This window comes from Corticium candelabrum, chromosome 16 (genome assembly GCF_963422355.1).
Source record: "Corticium candelabrum chromosome 16, ooCorCand1.1, whole genome shotgun sequence".
Lineage (NCBI taxonomy): Eukaryota > Metazoa > Porifera > Homoscleromorpha > Homosclerophorida > Plakinidae > Corticium > Corticium candelabrum.
In genome coordinates, this window is record NC_085100.1 from 3,816,568 (window position 1) to 3,831,622 (window position 15,055).

Here is a 15,055-nt window from a genome sequence, read left to right on the forward strand (position 1 = left end):
TGAATACAATACCGAGTTCGCATCATTTCACTCTCAGCAATGCCAACATTGTCAATGCTGTTTGTCTGAGACTTGGTAAAGCCATTCCATGCTTGCAATCTTTGGATTGTGGTCAACCAATAGATGATGTCGAAGGATACCACGCCATGACGTGTAAGTGGGGCGGTGGCCCAATCAGACGACATGAAAATGTACTCGACTGCTTCTATGACAGGTCCAAATCTTTTGGATTTCATTTCCGGAAAGGGTTGACGGCGCAATTCGAGAATAAGCAACGTCCGGATATTGCCATATACAACTATAGAGATGGAGAAAAGCTGCTTGTAGACGTAAGCATTACTCACCCCTTGGCAAAACGGTCAATCAGTTCCAGTTGTAGTAAACCTGGTTTGGCTGAAGCTGAAAAGGAGAGGGAGAAAGATCGCAAATACCTAGTAGTGTCAACAAATCTTGGATACTTGTTTCGTCCCATTGCCTTGGAGGTATACGGTCGCTGGGGAAACAAAACGGAGGAGACACTAGAAGAACTATCAAAGTCGTGTCTTTTTTGTTAACACTTAAAACCCAACGAGTTAAAGATGAATTGGAGAAGGAGATTAGCTGTCTGTCTTCAAAAGGCCAACTCATCAATCATCCAAAACAAGGTGTCTGCCATCGTTGAAGAGAGTGTCAATAACAGTAATCCCGCTTTTACCATTTCCGCAAGATACTTTGCTAGTGACTTTACGTAAGTAGTTGTATCGTATTTTGTGGATTTTAGGGTGTAGTTATGTAGTATAGTTGCCTGTTTTACATGTTTTATTGCATGTTATTCTAGTATTATTCTATGCTGACCGAGCTTACTAAATTAGCTGTACTAACATTTGTGATTACCTTTTCTGAGTTGAAATAAAAGTGAGTGAGAGAGAGACAAGAGAGAGAGAGAGAGAGAGAGAGAGAGAGAGAGAGAGAGAAAGGGAGAGGGAGAGAGAGAGAGAGAGAGAGAGAGAGAGAGAGAGAGAGAGAGAAAGGGAGAGGGAGAGAGAGAGGGAGAGAAAGAAAGAGGGAGGGAGGGAGGGAAGGATGGAGGAAGGGAGGGAGGGAGGTCTTACCAGAACAGTCGATGTTTGCGAAAAAGTATTGTTTTGTCTCAATAAAACTATACGTGAAACCGTTGAGCATAATTACATTCACGTTTCGCATTATTTTTTTCGTTACAATATCAAACAATTCTAGAGGCGCTAGGAAAGTAATCTATGGTCGCGTGAAACAAAAGCAGTCGCTAATTGTCTAGAATGTGGAACAGGACAGTAGAGGCTAGGATGTGGCTTTAGAGTATCAGTACTAGGCTTCTCGTTTTGAAGATTGTACAGTACAACGTCTTCCACAGTCGCGGTATGTACGTCAAACTTTAGTGTTTCATGGAATGAGTAGTACGTTATGAATTGTCTTTACACCAACTCTTGGTCAACTAGCTTGGGTTCAAATCAGAATGTACTGGACCATCTTCATCTAGAGATTTACAAACATAGAGCGTTCGAGTTGCTGCTTGCAAGTGTTACTTCGTACGGGAATTCATCGAATAATCACGTGACTTGCAATCGCACTAGATCAAGTCACGTGCCGCCACAAATTCAATCACGTTGCGAATACGCCCATCGTCGACGATGGGTTTGTTGCTTGAAGCCGTGGCCACACTGTCTCTACTGCTCACAGCCAATGCTGTATGTTGCGTCAAAAGCAACTACGAGATATCAGGTTCTGGATTACAAGCTCAATTGTTAGGGCAAACACCTCACCTCTACACACTGGACAACTACATGATCGCTTTCGACGTTAAAACTCTACGTGGAGTAGTCAATGTCACGTTGACCGATCAAATAAGTCATACCAAGTCGTTACAAACGATTTACTACGAAGAAGCAAAGGTATGCGTGGGCCGGTAGAGTTCTGTAGAATCGTTACAAATGTTGGTTTGTAGTCAATTGATTATTTAAACAAGTGGTGCAAAATTAAAGGCGTAAAGTACTATGAGATATTTATATCTTTGCTAGGCGGTTAGCTTTCCACTTTTCAAACGCGTGGTTCGTTACTAATTTTTATTCTATTTAATTAATTAATCTCAACTTGTTGGAGATCATGCTTGCAGTCCTAAAACATCTTGGACATGCTACGTGTAAGCTATGAGAGAGTAAAGACGTAAACCTGGCACTGCCAGCAGTTCCCAGAGGTCGCAAACCATATAGGATAATTTTCTCATCGTATTGATGCGCGACATTAATATTAACTAAAGACTGAAATTTAGATGATCTTGTCTCGCCATTCTCTCTCTGTGAAAGACATCTTTCTCCAACTTAATAGCTTGTGTAATACGATTTCTTAGAATTAGCTATCGCTGTGTATGTAATTATTGGATTTCTGGTAGACCTATAGTTTCTTTGTGTTGAATCAATTTTTCATATCTGACGTCACATGTTCAATTTTATTTATAAGCCCCTACTTGTGAGACCCACGTGACGCCCTTGTCTTTGGCGAATCTAGAGACTTTTGTGCCCGGAAGTATAGTGTACAGAGAAGGCCTCTGAAGTATTTGAGCATGCGCAAACAGTCATCTATAAAACATTGTATAATACATTTAGCAGCGCTTGATATATAATGTAATCGTGTTTTAAAGGTTCAGTAATTACTAATTAATAAGGTTAATAAATTTTTTGACGTTTTGTCTCGTGACGTCACATTGCCAGTAGACTAAAGAGTGCGCCTACTCTTACAGAAACTCAGGATCCGCCACTGGAAAATTTAGTCTGTTTGTTTAGGGAGTAAGGAAGCAATACGCCGTTCTTGATAACAAGGTATGCTATACAACGGCAATAACTGGACCCGGCCTTACAACATGTTTGCCAGGTGAGTCCATGACGTACTTTATATCAGTAGATGACGTCAAAATTTTTTATTAATATTGGTATTGATTTAGCCGACGCTAAAGTTGTGACCAATTTTACAATTGGTGGCCAACTCAACTGCTCGGCTGTTCTCATCAAGGAAACGGGCGATGCTAATTCGTACAACTACTCGATTATGAGTGCCATGATTTTATCTGACAAGTGTGTTCCACTGATTGCTGCCAATCTTTTCAAAGGAGAGAACATCAGTGATGGGACACAGTCTGACATCGAAGTGGCTAATCTTTTATTATATTATAAATCCGAGCCCTTGCTAAGTGAAAGTATTGTAACACCACCCAAAATCTGCTCAAAAGCAGACAGTTTGGATGCATCTCGTATTCCCAGAGATAATCTTATTTTCTTTCGTCTGGTAAATATAAATGTTGTCTAATTGCATGATATTGAAATAAAAGTGTTTCTGTATTTGTAGCTAGAAGGAGTTGAGTCATTTGATGTGTTTACTATTCTCGGTCGTCTTCTTGAGCTGTCTTTGCCAAACGCATGAGAAGAAGCTTGATTGAGCCGTAGAGAGTCTTTTTGTTTTCTTGCTGCTTTCATTGAATTGTCAATTGGAATAAGATGTTTACTTTGCAGTTTCGGGTTTGTGTCTTTGATTGTTTTTGTAGTATTGTTTTTTGTCTCAATAAAACTATACGTGAAACCGTTGAGCGTAATTACATCCACGTTTCGCATTATTTTTTCGTTAAATTTCAAACAATTTTGGACGCGAACTAAAAGAAGACGCTAATTAATGTACAAATAATTTTTAATTGTAATTAAACAGCTTATAATAAAATAAATTGACTAATTAACTAATTAATTAATTTTTGAAAACTGTGTTTCTTCTTTGCTTTCCCGACCTCTTGGTCAAAGGCCGCGCCTTAACCACAAAATGGCGGCGAAGTTGAAGCGGCGCAAGCGACGAAGAAGTTCTTCTCGAAACTCCGATAGTGACGAAATTCGTCTAGACGACATTGAAAAGGATGGAATTGATGAAAAACTGGACGACATCGCGGCCAAAACCAATCTCACTGCAATCAATGTGAAGAGCATCTTGCACGTAATTACACCCAACGCTTCGATTTCTAGTCTGCTGTTGAATCAGTTTTATGTTGTTAGCATATTTTAAAAGACAAAAGAGTGTTGAGAATGGCTCTGAACGCTGCCAGAAGCGACAAGAAGGAAGATGGCGAGGACAACCAATCAGACAGGGATGACAAACTGGAATATGTAATAGGCTGGTGGTATTATCTCGTGGTTTTAGTGACCTTTTTACTTACTTATTTTTTTAGCCTCCCAAACTGACGAGGTCACGTTTAAGACGGAAGGTGGGAACTCCTCACCAGACTCCAGTCAAACAGGTATAATCATGAGTGAAAAATGTCATTTATTTTACATTGTACTAAATGGTCCATTATAGTGTACTGGCTGTGAATTATCAACATATAATTGATTTATGAATTTAGAAACGTTTGTTTAATGAATTGTCTTGTGACTCAATGCAATACCTAGACCATTGTCTATCTATTGTTGTGAATATGCAGGGTGTTGCCAGTCATAATCTTTCTCCTACCAAACTTGAGGTAATTTAGCTTTTTTGATGCTAATGCTTTCTTGCTAATTTTTTTATAATTTAGTCTGATCTGTATGAGCTGTTGAACAGAACTTTGTCTGACTCATCTGACGAAGACATAGAGTACAAACCAGACAACACAGAGAATGCTGCCTCGGATGTGAGATGTTACAGAATAGATGATAATGTGATGCGATGAAAAACTGTTTTGCTGCTAGAGGGAAAGTGAGGCATCTGGATTTGCAAATGAGAGTGGAGATGAGGATGTGGTATCTGTTAAATCAGAGTTAATAGATAGACCGCACGACTGTCTGAATACAACTGATGGTGCAAAGACTAGTGATAAAACAGAGCCAATAACATCTACTTTCCAAACAAAGGAAGAAGTTGATGTTTTGCCTTTAATCTCGCCTTCATTTGCTGTACAGGAGCCGTTGCAAGGCAATCATCTTGCAACTATGCAAATGGTACATCATGCACTCATACAAAGAGTTGTGTAATAATGTTATGTGGATTTTATATATTTGTTATGTCACATGCATTGAGTGGCTGGAGTATTTATTGTAGTAAATTGACATAGATGCTGTTTGGTGTAGCAGTGCATTTACAGTACAAGCATGCTTCTGAAGTGGGCATTATAGTATTACAAACTACTATCTCAAGTCTTATGGCTGACAAAGTCTTTTCTGAATACAAATTGATTGTTTGATGTGCAATTTGAATTATTATTGGTGCAGTTGAATTTTAGGTCATTGCATTGAAGTATAAGTTTTGGAGCAGTGTTAAATGAATTAATTGGGGGGTGGGGTGTGAGTGTTGCATGCACACGGGCGCATACTACTGATAGTTATTAACTTTATCTGTTTGCTGTCCAGACTGGCACTGAAGATGGCAGTTCAATAGATATTTCTCACATTTCTGACACAGACATATTTGCTGCTATTTGTACTGAGCAGTCTTCCCATTCTGATATAACAAGCACAAAAGAACTGGTGCAACAAATTTTGGAATATTTTTACTTACTTGCTATGCTGTTGCTACTGTCCAGGATTTGATTGCAGACCGAACGAGATCTCGTCACCCGCTAACAGAAACTTCTATTGACGATTTGGAAGGTGAATGGGTGCACTTTTTGGAAATGAAGATTCATTCTAGTGATTTATACATTAATGTATTTGGTTTTAGCCAATTTTCTTCCTCCTGATATTCCTCCTGATCTTTATGAATTAATAGAAAATCCAGCTGCTGACGATATTGCCTGGCAACAGTGGCTTACTGACCTGATGAAAACAGACAAAAGTTGTGCATCTTTTTAGTGTGTTTGACTGATCTTTTGCTGAAATTAATTGCGTAGGTGATCAGACTGAAGAAAATGAAGATGATGATCCTGAATATAAAGCTCCACAGGATGTTGCGGAGGAAGAGGAAGAATATCGTACAGATATGGCCGTCAAAGTTTCATGTAAGCTTGACTTGTAGATTTATGGTAGTCATTTGTAATGATGTATTTTGTAGACAAGGAGTTGAGTTATCTTCTCGAAGAGTTTATTGACTCAGTGAGTGTGATAATGGTAGCATGCTGTGATATTAATATATGTTGGAAATATTGTAGTATAATACTGAGATGGGAATAGTTGAGAGTGAGACTGATACAGGCTTGATGCAGGTCTCTGCTGCTTCGGAGAACACAAAGTATGTCAGTTGTGTTTTTTGTGGTGTGTTAAGTCACCATACAAGAACATATGAAGTGAAATGACTGTCATTATATAAGGAAATTGTTTAAACAATTGTTTTGCTGTAACATCGGTGTGCTGTGGTATGGATTCGATTATATTATTTTTAGATAATCTGGTTATGTAATCATTCTATATTGCAAATTTCTAAAATCATTTTATCATGCTTGGAGAGTGTGCCTTTTCTTTGCAGTCAGTTGTTGGAACTAATGGCAAACGCTGGCGTTTCTGTGACTGATCTAGTTGAAGAAATGGATGATGCAGATAAAACTATGACGACAGAACAACTGCATATGATTGCGAGTCAACTTCAACAGGTTTGATGGCCAGACACATTCAATCTAGTGACATTAATTAATCTCTTGTGTTGAATAGCATGTTCAACTCTTGTGTCAGACGTTTCTGTTGAGCAGCTCAGACTCTCATTTTAGTGATCTTAATATTCAGTCTCGAAACATGTTGGTAAGGCTATTTACAATCAATCTCTTGAATATACAGTGATCTATGATTTACTGTATACGTTAGAACTGTAGGATGACTTTAGTATATACTGACTCACTGACAATAAACGTTTTTTGTATTTATCTTACACATTAACTCACTAACCTTTCAGCTATTGTTTATTATTGCCTATAGGCAGTAGTGTTACTATTGAAAACGTTAAAGCTATTTAAACATTCATCTAAGCTGTTCTAGCTTTTTGAGTTACTGTTTGAGGACTTTCTAAATTAATTGAAGTTGTGTATTTGAGTCTATTTACTGATTTTCAATGAATGGATTTTGATAATAACAACACATATTTGCAACAACGCATTAGACATTCTTGTAATCTTTGGATGTTTAATGTTGTTAAATTTACTTGGCATTTGACTGTTGTGCTACAAATAGAATTTATATTTAACTTAGGAAAATTATGTTGCTATGTGTCCTATTTACTCACAGTGTTTGTTTGTTGACAGTTGCAACTACGTAATGATTACAATAGAGCCATGGCAGGTGTGTGGATTGATCAACTGTGTATTCATTGCTATAGTTCAGTATGTTGTTTAGAGGGTAGACTAACGATGTTTGACGTTTCTGGAATATCTGAGGTTGAACAGTTGGTGAATCAGAACAACTCTACAGAAAATGGTGGGAAGAGTCAATTGTTGTGTTTTATGATATCTTGTTTGATGACCTGTTGACTGTCTTTGTGGTTCTAGATGTTATAATGAATTTTTTTGCTGCAAGTGATCGAAGTTGTAAGACTTATTAAATGACATTTTTTGTTCAGTCGATATGATTGTTTATTTGTGGTAGCGCATTCCTTGCCTCCTTGTGCTGTGGTGGCTATTGCTAGTGCTCTGGGTTCCCAGTCTCCTCTCTTTCCATATTTGGAAATGCTGCCACAATCAGGACTTGGTATTGATTGTTTAGCAGACAGATGAAAATCAGAAGATTTGTTTGTAATGATCTGTGTTAGTGAGCAGGCAGGTAGGTACTTTATTCTCGTACCGACTTTACTTGTACACATGCCAGGATTTTTAAAAGCAAACCAGTCTTTGCAAACAACAAATTTATAGATTAACTAATGGAGTTGGCCTTGAATGTCAAAATCAAATAATAGACCATCTAGAGCAAACGTCGATTTAAGAAAAATGAGTTGACGAACAAAATGCAACAAATGGCAATCCAACTGTGAGATGAAGGCGGACACTGATCTCAGAGAGCAGAGAAAGGTGCGTACACAACCTTGACTGACAGCAGACACCAACTGAAGCCACAAGAAGATGATGGGACAAAGAAATGACGACAGGAGACCATCTGCGAGATGAAGGCGGATGCTAAGCTCAGAGAGCGGGAAGAGATGCATGAACAACCTTGACCGACAGCAGACAGCGACATAAGCCACAAGAAGGAAAGTGAAGACAGAGCGCCGACAAAGGAGATGACATTGAAGACACGTGGACACGAAAGAGAAAGAAAGGGGCCCTCGACGGGCAACAATGTTCCTTGGCACTGCTTTCTTGCCCTTCTGACGAACTTCTTCCTGCACAATACAAAGTAAAAGACAACGCTACCAACATCCGGGGACAGCAGGCAGGCAGGCAGGGAGGCAGGCAGGCAGGGAGGCAGGCAGCCAGCAGACAGGCAGACATGAACAGAGGGGGAAAAGTACAAGACAGAGCGATTGGCAGACAGATGGAATGTGATTTATTTAAAGAAGTACAATATACTGACACATACAGAGAAAGGCATAATGTAAGCAGATAGGATGGTGTGTGTGAGAGCACACGCACAGATGGACACATTGACACACAGACACGCACAAGCACACACATACACACAGACACGCACAAGCACACACATACACACATACATGTAACTGGTGCCTGCATCATTAATGCCATCACTCTGTGCACCAATTTTATCACATTTTTGTCGTTTGTGTTTATAGTAATTGCGTCAGAGCAGACAGCTGGAGATCAGAGAGTGAAATTTACGGCTGCAGAAGACAAGTAAGCAAAACCATGTTCTGCTGTGACTTTGTTTTTATTGTCGACAAATTTGTTTGCTTTTTTTTCATAAATTGACAAATTTGTGTACATTTGAATTTTTGTTTAGTTTGATGGCATTGGGCATAGTTCATTACGACAAGAAATGGAACTTGATCCAGTCCAAGTTGTTGCCTTCAAAGACTCTCAAACAGGTAGAAATTATATTTCATTTGTGTCAATGGTGATGGTTATGTGACTGAATGGAACATACCGACTGTGTTGCAATGTGCTACTGTGTCAGTTGTCGGTGTACAGATCATGGTGTAGACAGACTTTGGATTTCTGTAGTGAAATCTAGTGTAGTTTGAAAATGAAAAGTATTTGATTAATGAGACGTAGGCAGGTAGGCAAGAAGATAGGACTGAAGAAAGTAGAGTAGGAAGGAAAGAAGGCAAGAAGAAATGAAGGAAAGGAAGAAAGGAGGAAAGAAGGAAGGATAGAAAGATGGCAACATACTAATCTTACTTGTGTTTTCACTCACGCTACAACATACAGGTTATGATATTAAAGGCAACCATGAGACAATTATGTATTTGTCTGCACTTGCAAGCCTTTGTACACCTTGGCATTATTGTTTACTTGTTCGTGTTAGCTTCAAATTCGATACAAGAATCTGTGTTCTGCAAGGTCGTCTGACAACCCTGTTAAGGTTTGAATCCTTTTTTGATATGTGTCACTTATTTCTGTTAGAAAGTTGTTTGTACAGCGTTGGAAGAGGAAAGGAGAGTTGGCTTTAGTAGGTAGGTGTGTGCCAACTTTGTGGTTGTATGTGGTTATAAGCTTGTTTTGATCAATTTAGTGTAGATTCATTTATTTGTTTGTGCTTGGTCAGTCTACCTGCTGCTGTGCTTGTTTATGCCACTTGAAGCCAGTAGTCTGCTTTCTTGTTATGTCTTTCTATGTGTTCAGTCTTGCATTTATTTATTTATTTATTTATTTATTTATGTATTTATTTATTTATTCAACCTGTACACTTGTCTGCTTGTGCATTATGAGGGTATTACAGTAGGATGTTAGTTATCCGAATGCCAGTTATCTGAAAGCGTCAGTTAAGCGAACGCTGAGTGCCTTGGATGCCTTCTAGAAGTACACGCTATAAACTGTTACACGCATGTCCAACAAGGTAATTGTCAAGTTGAGTAACATTATATGGTAAACTACTTTCTCATTATTACCTTATAGAGTGCAGTCAAGGTTGGGTTTTTTTGAAAAATTATTGTTCAGTATACATGGATTCGATAAATGAGTGTGTATAGCAGCCTCGGAGACCCAGGGACACCTGTTTGTGCACCAGGAGAGTTAACGTCAGTTATTCAAAATATTCAGAGTTATGAACAGGGTCGGGTCCCAAAGTGTTGGATAACTGACATCCTACTGTAATTGAAATTGTACTGGAAATGATGAACTAATTAGAATGAGCAAAGTATCAGAAAATGCATTAGCTGTTGAAGTGATTTTGGTATTGCATTTGTTTTCACTTACTTGTTTATAGAGACACCAGTCTACAGTCCAACATCTCTTGAGAAGGTGGATGCGTTAAGTGGTGTGGAACTTCCCGACTGGCTTATAGTACAACTTTGTCAATGTACTTTACATTGAACGCATCTGACCGATTCATTGTTTTGATAGAGCTACTATCGGAAGCAGATGAACCCTAAGTCTTCTTTATCGGCTGTTGGTAACGAGGAACCCGGAGGAGAAAAAGTGAAGAGGAAAAGGAAATCAAAGAAGTGTGAAGATCGAGATGATACAACTCTCAGTCTGATAGCACCAGCTGTAGCACCGTAAGTAAACAAGAGTCCACTTGCTCATTTCTAGAATTACCGTAAAACCAGAAATTCATACAATGATTTAAATCGTATCAATTGTGTGTTTAAAATGACATTCCATGAATTGAATTCGCACAGTGCAATGGACATGCATATGCACATACCTTCCATTTTGCCTGCCAGTTTCATGTTTGTCTATGTACACTATGAGGGTGCTTGAGTACGACGTTTAATGACTTAGGCATGGACTTTTTTGATTTGGTGTGTTGGATGATGAAGGTTGCATTGCTTTGGCCAAGTTATTGGAGAGCTGAAAGGAATTGCTTCAAGTAGGCGTGGGTAGTTGTGGTACATTCTGGTATACTTGAAGTATCCAGGCTGTCTTGAAATTGCACAAATTATAGCTACATGGCAAATCTGAAGCACTCACTTTGGGCAAATTTTCATAATATACTGCATTAATTTCTGGTTTACAGTATGTTAGCCAGACAGAGTGGTGTAGTGATGCCACTTTGCGTTTAGCCTTGACGATGTTTAGTCAGTGAGATCAAAGGGATTTGGGCATACAGCACTTCTGACATTTGCTAACAAGATACATGTAGTTAATTACTGTGGATTTTTTTACAGATTTGGAGTTGCTGCATCTGTCTCATCATTCAAGGTATTAGCAGCTCGTCCAGCAGTTCTTAACGAACATGATTATGGTATCACGGGCTGTGGAGTTGATGGCAATGTGGGTGGTACTAGAAAAATGGTCGTGCAGTATGTGTATCCAGCAGGACCAGTCAACAATAGTGAAAGTAAAAAGGAAGGGTCTCGTACACTTAATCAGATATTCAGTGAACGATCAATTCTTGTGCTACCTTCTGTATCTGATACCAATTCAAAGCCTCCTCCATTGACTTCAGTAACGATGAATCCACAGGGGACGATGACGACTTCTGCCATTAGAGTGCCTATTTCAAGTACTGGCACTCCACATGTTCCTCGCAAGTCTTATTGTGGTAGTCGTGCTGTGACGCAGAAACTTTTGCAAGAATCTGATCCAAAGGTAGCACAGACATTTGGTTGTGGTGCTGTTTTTAATTGCTGTTTTAGGCATCGGAAAAGGCACAGCAGTTTGCAAAGTGGTATTTATCTCAAGTTCAGGTTTGTGACTTTATAGGTTTGTTGAAGTGTTTGTTTTGATTAATGTTTGTATATTAGGCATTGCTACAAGGACATTCCGACCGATACTCAAAGTTTGTTGAGATTTTGTTGTCTTACAAGTCAGGAAAATTAACAGCAAGAGAGGTAGGAACCTTGGAAGGTTACAATCTGATTGGGGTGCAGATGGATAATGGGCATGTTCATGGAACAATTATGGTTTGGGCCAGCATTTAGTGGATATTGCTGGGAAGGTTATGTTAGGCGACTGGTATTATGTTAAGTTGAGTGGGTTATGGGTGCAGTGTGGCTGCGTGGTATGTAGGTGTTATGGGTTTATATGAGCAAGTTGGACTATGATGGTTTGGTGCTGCTCAGGCGAACGTGCCCTTTGTAAACGTGATAGAGTCAACCTGAGAACCAGCCAGAGTGGGCTGGCATGGTCTGTTTTGATGTAAACAAGCTGACTCAGTGTTGCTCTAGACTGAACGATCGAATATTGACAGGACGTTTGCAGTTGTTAATGTAAACATGGTATAAATGTGTCTTGCTACTGCTATACTATGTGGGTAAAATTAGTTGGGTTGGTTGTAGAGCTGGGTGTATGCCATCTACTCAGACGAAGCTAAGTTGTTGGTTACTGCTAGGATGGTAAGCTTAAACTGCAAGTGCCAGTATGGGACGAGTGCAAAGAGTTATAGGTGAATGAATGGTAGGCAGGTGGGTACTAAGTTTGTATGAAGTAGGTTTGCAGGCGAGGTTTGCAGATTATGGGCAGGATTGTTTGTTGAGGAGGTGGATAAGTATGTTGGGATATGGTTAGTGCTGTGGAGTGAGTTAGTGCACGAGAAGCTGGTTGAATCAATGTAGGGGCATGCAGGTGATGGAAATAGTAGTAGCATGTGGGATATTCTCAGATAGACGATCACTGGGTCAGTAATGAGTAGGTGATGTCTGACCAATGGTTTGATAACTCGAAGACTAGAAGACTAGACTGGGTTGATAGATCTTGGTTAGTTTGTGTCTGTAACTAGGGGTATGAGTAATAGCGTAAGTTGTTTAATGGTTTGAAGTGTCACAACATGATGTTACTGTTGCTTAGTATAGTTTTCCATAGATGTATGAAGGGGTTCAAGAGGTTTTATCTGATTGGCCTGATCTTGTTCGACGTTTTGTTGGATTTCTCGGTCCTGATGAAGCACTCTCAGCAGGCTTAGTAAGATTGACTAAACTTTTGCGTGACTTTGTCGTGTTACTTAGTCTTACCTTGTCTAGGTTGCAGATTCTCTAGACTTTGCTCAAGCACTTAGTTTTCTTCGCAAGTTGGAGGTCAGTCATTGAAAGAATAAGTTCGTATCATGTGTGTACTTAATTAACTTATTCGAGCTGACAGGTTTACTTTCGTAAAGCACCACATCATTTGCAGAAGATTGTGAAGACGTTTCGTCTCTTTCCACATGTAGAAGGCCATGTTGATCAAGTTCGTTAGCAAGCTGCAGGCATAGAAAATGTGTATGATTGATAGGATTGGTGTGCTCGACAGATCTATCAAACAGTACTGCCTCTTTTGAAGCACAGAGAACTGATAGACGATTTCAGTCAATTTTTTAAGCCAAAGTCACTGTTGGAAAGGTTCATCATTGTTTTTACTTTTTGATATGTTGTGTTGAAGGTTGTTGTGTTTTGTTGTATCCAGATTTCCTGAATCATTTGAGGTGATTGAAATGGACAGCGGCAGTGACATTGAGGTACTTTTTGGTATAGGTGCCAGGGTGTGTCATATGACTGTTTTACAATGCTTGTTGTCACGTGATTTCCCTGAGGCTATTGGAACTGTCATGCGAGTGGATGTCTGTTAGATGTTTTCTTGTTTTTGCGACAGGTTGATGAATTTGAAGAGATACGCTTGTCGTCGTCATCTGAAAGGGAGGACACTTTGTCATCATCAGTGATGATAAGATGCAAAATCTGTAGGAAGTTGGTGAAGCGGCAAGCCTTCAGCTGTTCTTCGCATTTGTATCGATCAGGAAATTCTAAGCAGAAAGATGAAGCAGGAAACGGCAAGGCTACTGCCATGAGATACTGCAACTGTAAGGGAAGAAGGCGAAATCAACTAAAAGCAAATCAGAGTGGCATTCGTCAGCCAGCTGTAGTAAGCACGACACATAAGACAATAGAGGCATCATCAAAAGAGAAACTGATTGGTGCCGGTGGGGAAAGGTTCAGTAGTGATCAACTGGATGAGTCAAACTGCATTGAGGGGACTGCTTCTACGTCGGATCAACGTGTTTCCTATACAGGCAATCACCTGGCATCTATTGATCAAGATGGAGGAGCGAGCGATAATCAAACGAACGAGATGGATGTTGAAAAAGATATCACAGCAGGGAGCGATGTAGATTTGGAATTTGTGGTAGAAGATAAATATGTGTTTGTTGGAGATGACACAGAGGGCGACACGAATCTAGAACACTCGATTAGTCCAGAGAGTGTACACGAACCTTTATTCACTGAGTCTGAGACAGACGATTCCATAAAGCCAGGGATAAAGCTAGATGAGCTTCTTGATTGTGAACAGAACAACCAGGGCCAACTAGTTCAGGAACCTGCAGATAATGAGACGGTGGGCAAGGATGGCCACGTTCTGACGTGGACAAAGTATGTGGTATCAGTCTTTTGCTGGTTTGAAGGGGTTGTGTTATTCTATTCTCGCAGAAGTGAAGATCGTATTATTCTCTCGAATTGCCAGCAGTGGGGTCTGTCACATGAAACGTTTGAGTTGGTTGCTCGGCAGATTGAAGGCAAAACCCCTCAACAGGTTATAGTAATCTTGATTGTTAATATATAAATAATAAATTTGGTATTTTTGAAGGTTGAGCTTCGTATTCATCGGTTGCTAGAACTGTTTCAAAGTTCATCTTCTCAGTAATTGTCGGTACAGATAGAAATATGTAATTTATAGAAAAATTATAAATACATTTATTTAATGAACGACACATGACCGAGCCATTGTGTATACATTTTCAAAACATTTCTTGCTTCTGTGCAAATTTTCTTTCATTGTGTGCAGCTGAGGTGCTTTAGTGTGAGCTAAATTGGTATATATTATATTTTAGGTGTTAATATAGGTAGGATCATGTTAATAGCTATGACTTAGAGAGTTGTGGTTGGCTTGGACAGGTAAGTGGTGGGTATTTACAGATAGCACTACACATAGAAGAAACGTTCTTTCTGCTATTAACAGCATTTCCAGTGGCACTCACAGAACGATCCAAATACCTCTTGCTCTACCGATGCAGTTCTCTCCTCGCGCGCCCGTAGATTCACGTGCTCGACCACATGGTGACGTAACTTTTAATAGCACTAGGGCGGG

At 39.5% G+C, this 15,055-nt stretch overlaps 2 protein-coding genes across 2 annotated transcripts; both read left to right on the top strand.

Moving 5' to 3' along the window:
* The first annotated feature begins 1,612 nt into the window (after positions 1-1,612).
* On the top strand, positions 1,613-3,591 carry LOC134192218 (uncharacterized). The gene is made up of 4 exons (XM_062660926.1): positions 1,613-1,907; positions 2,796-2,883; positions 2,954-3,294; positions 3,355-3,591. The coding sequence occupies exons 1-4, from the start codon at positions 1,647-1,649 to the stop codon at positions 3,427-3,429; spliced, it is 765 nt and encodes a 254-aa protein (XP_062516910.1). The 5' UTR covers positions 1,613-1,646; the 3' UTR covers positions 3,430-3,591.
* Positions 3,592-3,808: 217 nt separating this feature from the next.
* Positions 3,809-14,672, top strand: LOC134192246 (GON-4-like protein). The gene is made up of 35 exons (XM_062660963.1): positions 3,809-3,984; positions 4,044-4,154; positions 4,217-4,285; positions 4,469-4,507; positions 4,562-4,657; positions 4,716-4,964; positions 5,373-5,489; positions 5,546-5,612; positions 5,683-5,796; positions 5,852-5,959; positions 6,013-6,053; positions 6,110-6,189; positions 6,424-6,547; positions 6,606-6,692; positions 7,190-7,226; positions 7,281-7,361; positions 7,433-7,471; positions 7,530-7,631; positions 8,668-8,728; positions 8,835-8,919; positions 9,360-9,416; positions 9,474-9,507; positions 10,260-10,336; positions 10,397-10,551; positions 11,164-11,587; positions 11,635-11,685; positions 11,743-11,829; positions 12,800-12,898; positions 12,958-13,011; positions 13,076-13,162; positions 13,226-13,314; positions 13,379-13,430; positions 13,565-14,340; positions 14,398-14,500; positions 14,555-14,672. Exons 1-35 carry the CDS (start codon positions 3,817-3,819, stop codon positions 14,609-14,611), a joined length of 4,077 nt encoding a protein of 1,358 aa, XP_062516947.1. The 5' UTR covers positions 3,809-3,816; the 3' UTR covers positions 14,612-14,672.
* Positions 14,673-15,055: the final 383 nt, after the last annotated feature.

Excerpts from the sequence above, each read along its gene's own strand:
- LOC134192218 (XM_062660926.1), top strand. The coding sequence starts at position 1,647 with ATGGGTTTGTTGCTTGAAGCCGTGGCCACACTGTCTCTACTGCTCACA. Across the intron at positions 2,884-2,953 it reads CCTTACAACATGTTTGCCAG|CCGACGCTAAAGTTGTGACC; the intron begins GTGAGTCCATGA and ends GTATTGATTTAG. Across the intron at positions 3,295-3,354 it reads ATCTTATTTTCTTTCGTCTG|CTAGAAGGAGTTGAGTCATT; the intron begins GTAAATATAAAT and ends CTGTATTTGTAG.
- LOC134192246 (XM_062660963.1), top strand. The coding sequence starts at position 3,817 with ATGGCGGCGAAGTTGAAGCGGCGCAAGCGACGAAGAAGTTCTTCTCGA. Across the intron at positions 7,362-7,432 it reads GAACAACTCTACAGAAAATG|ATGTTATAATGAATTTTTTT; the intron begins GTGGGAAGAGTC and ends TTGTGGTTCTAG. Across the intron at positions 14,501-14,554 it reads AAGGCAAAACCCCTCAACAG|GTTGAGCTTCGTATTCATCG; the intron begins GTTATAGTAATC and ends GTATTTTTGAAG.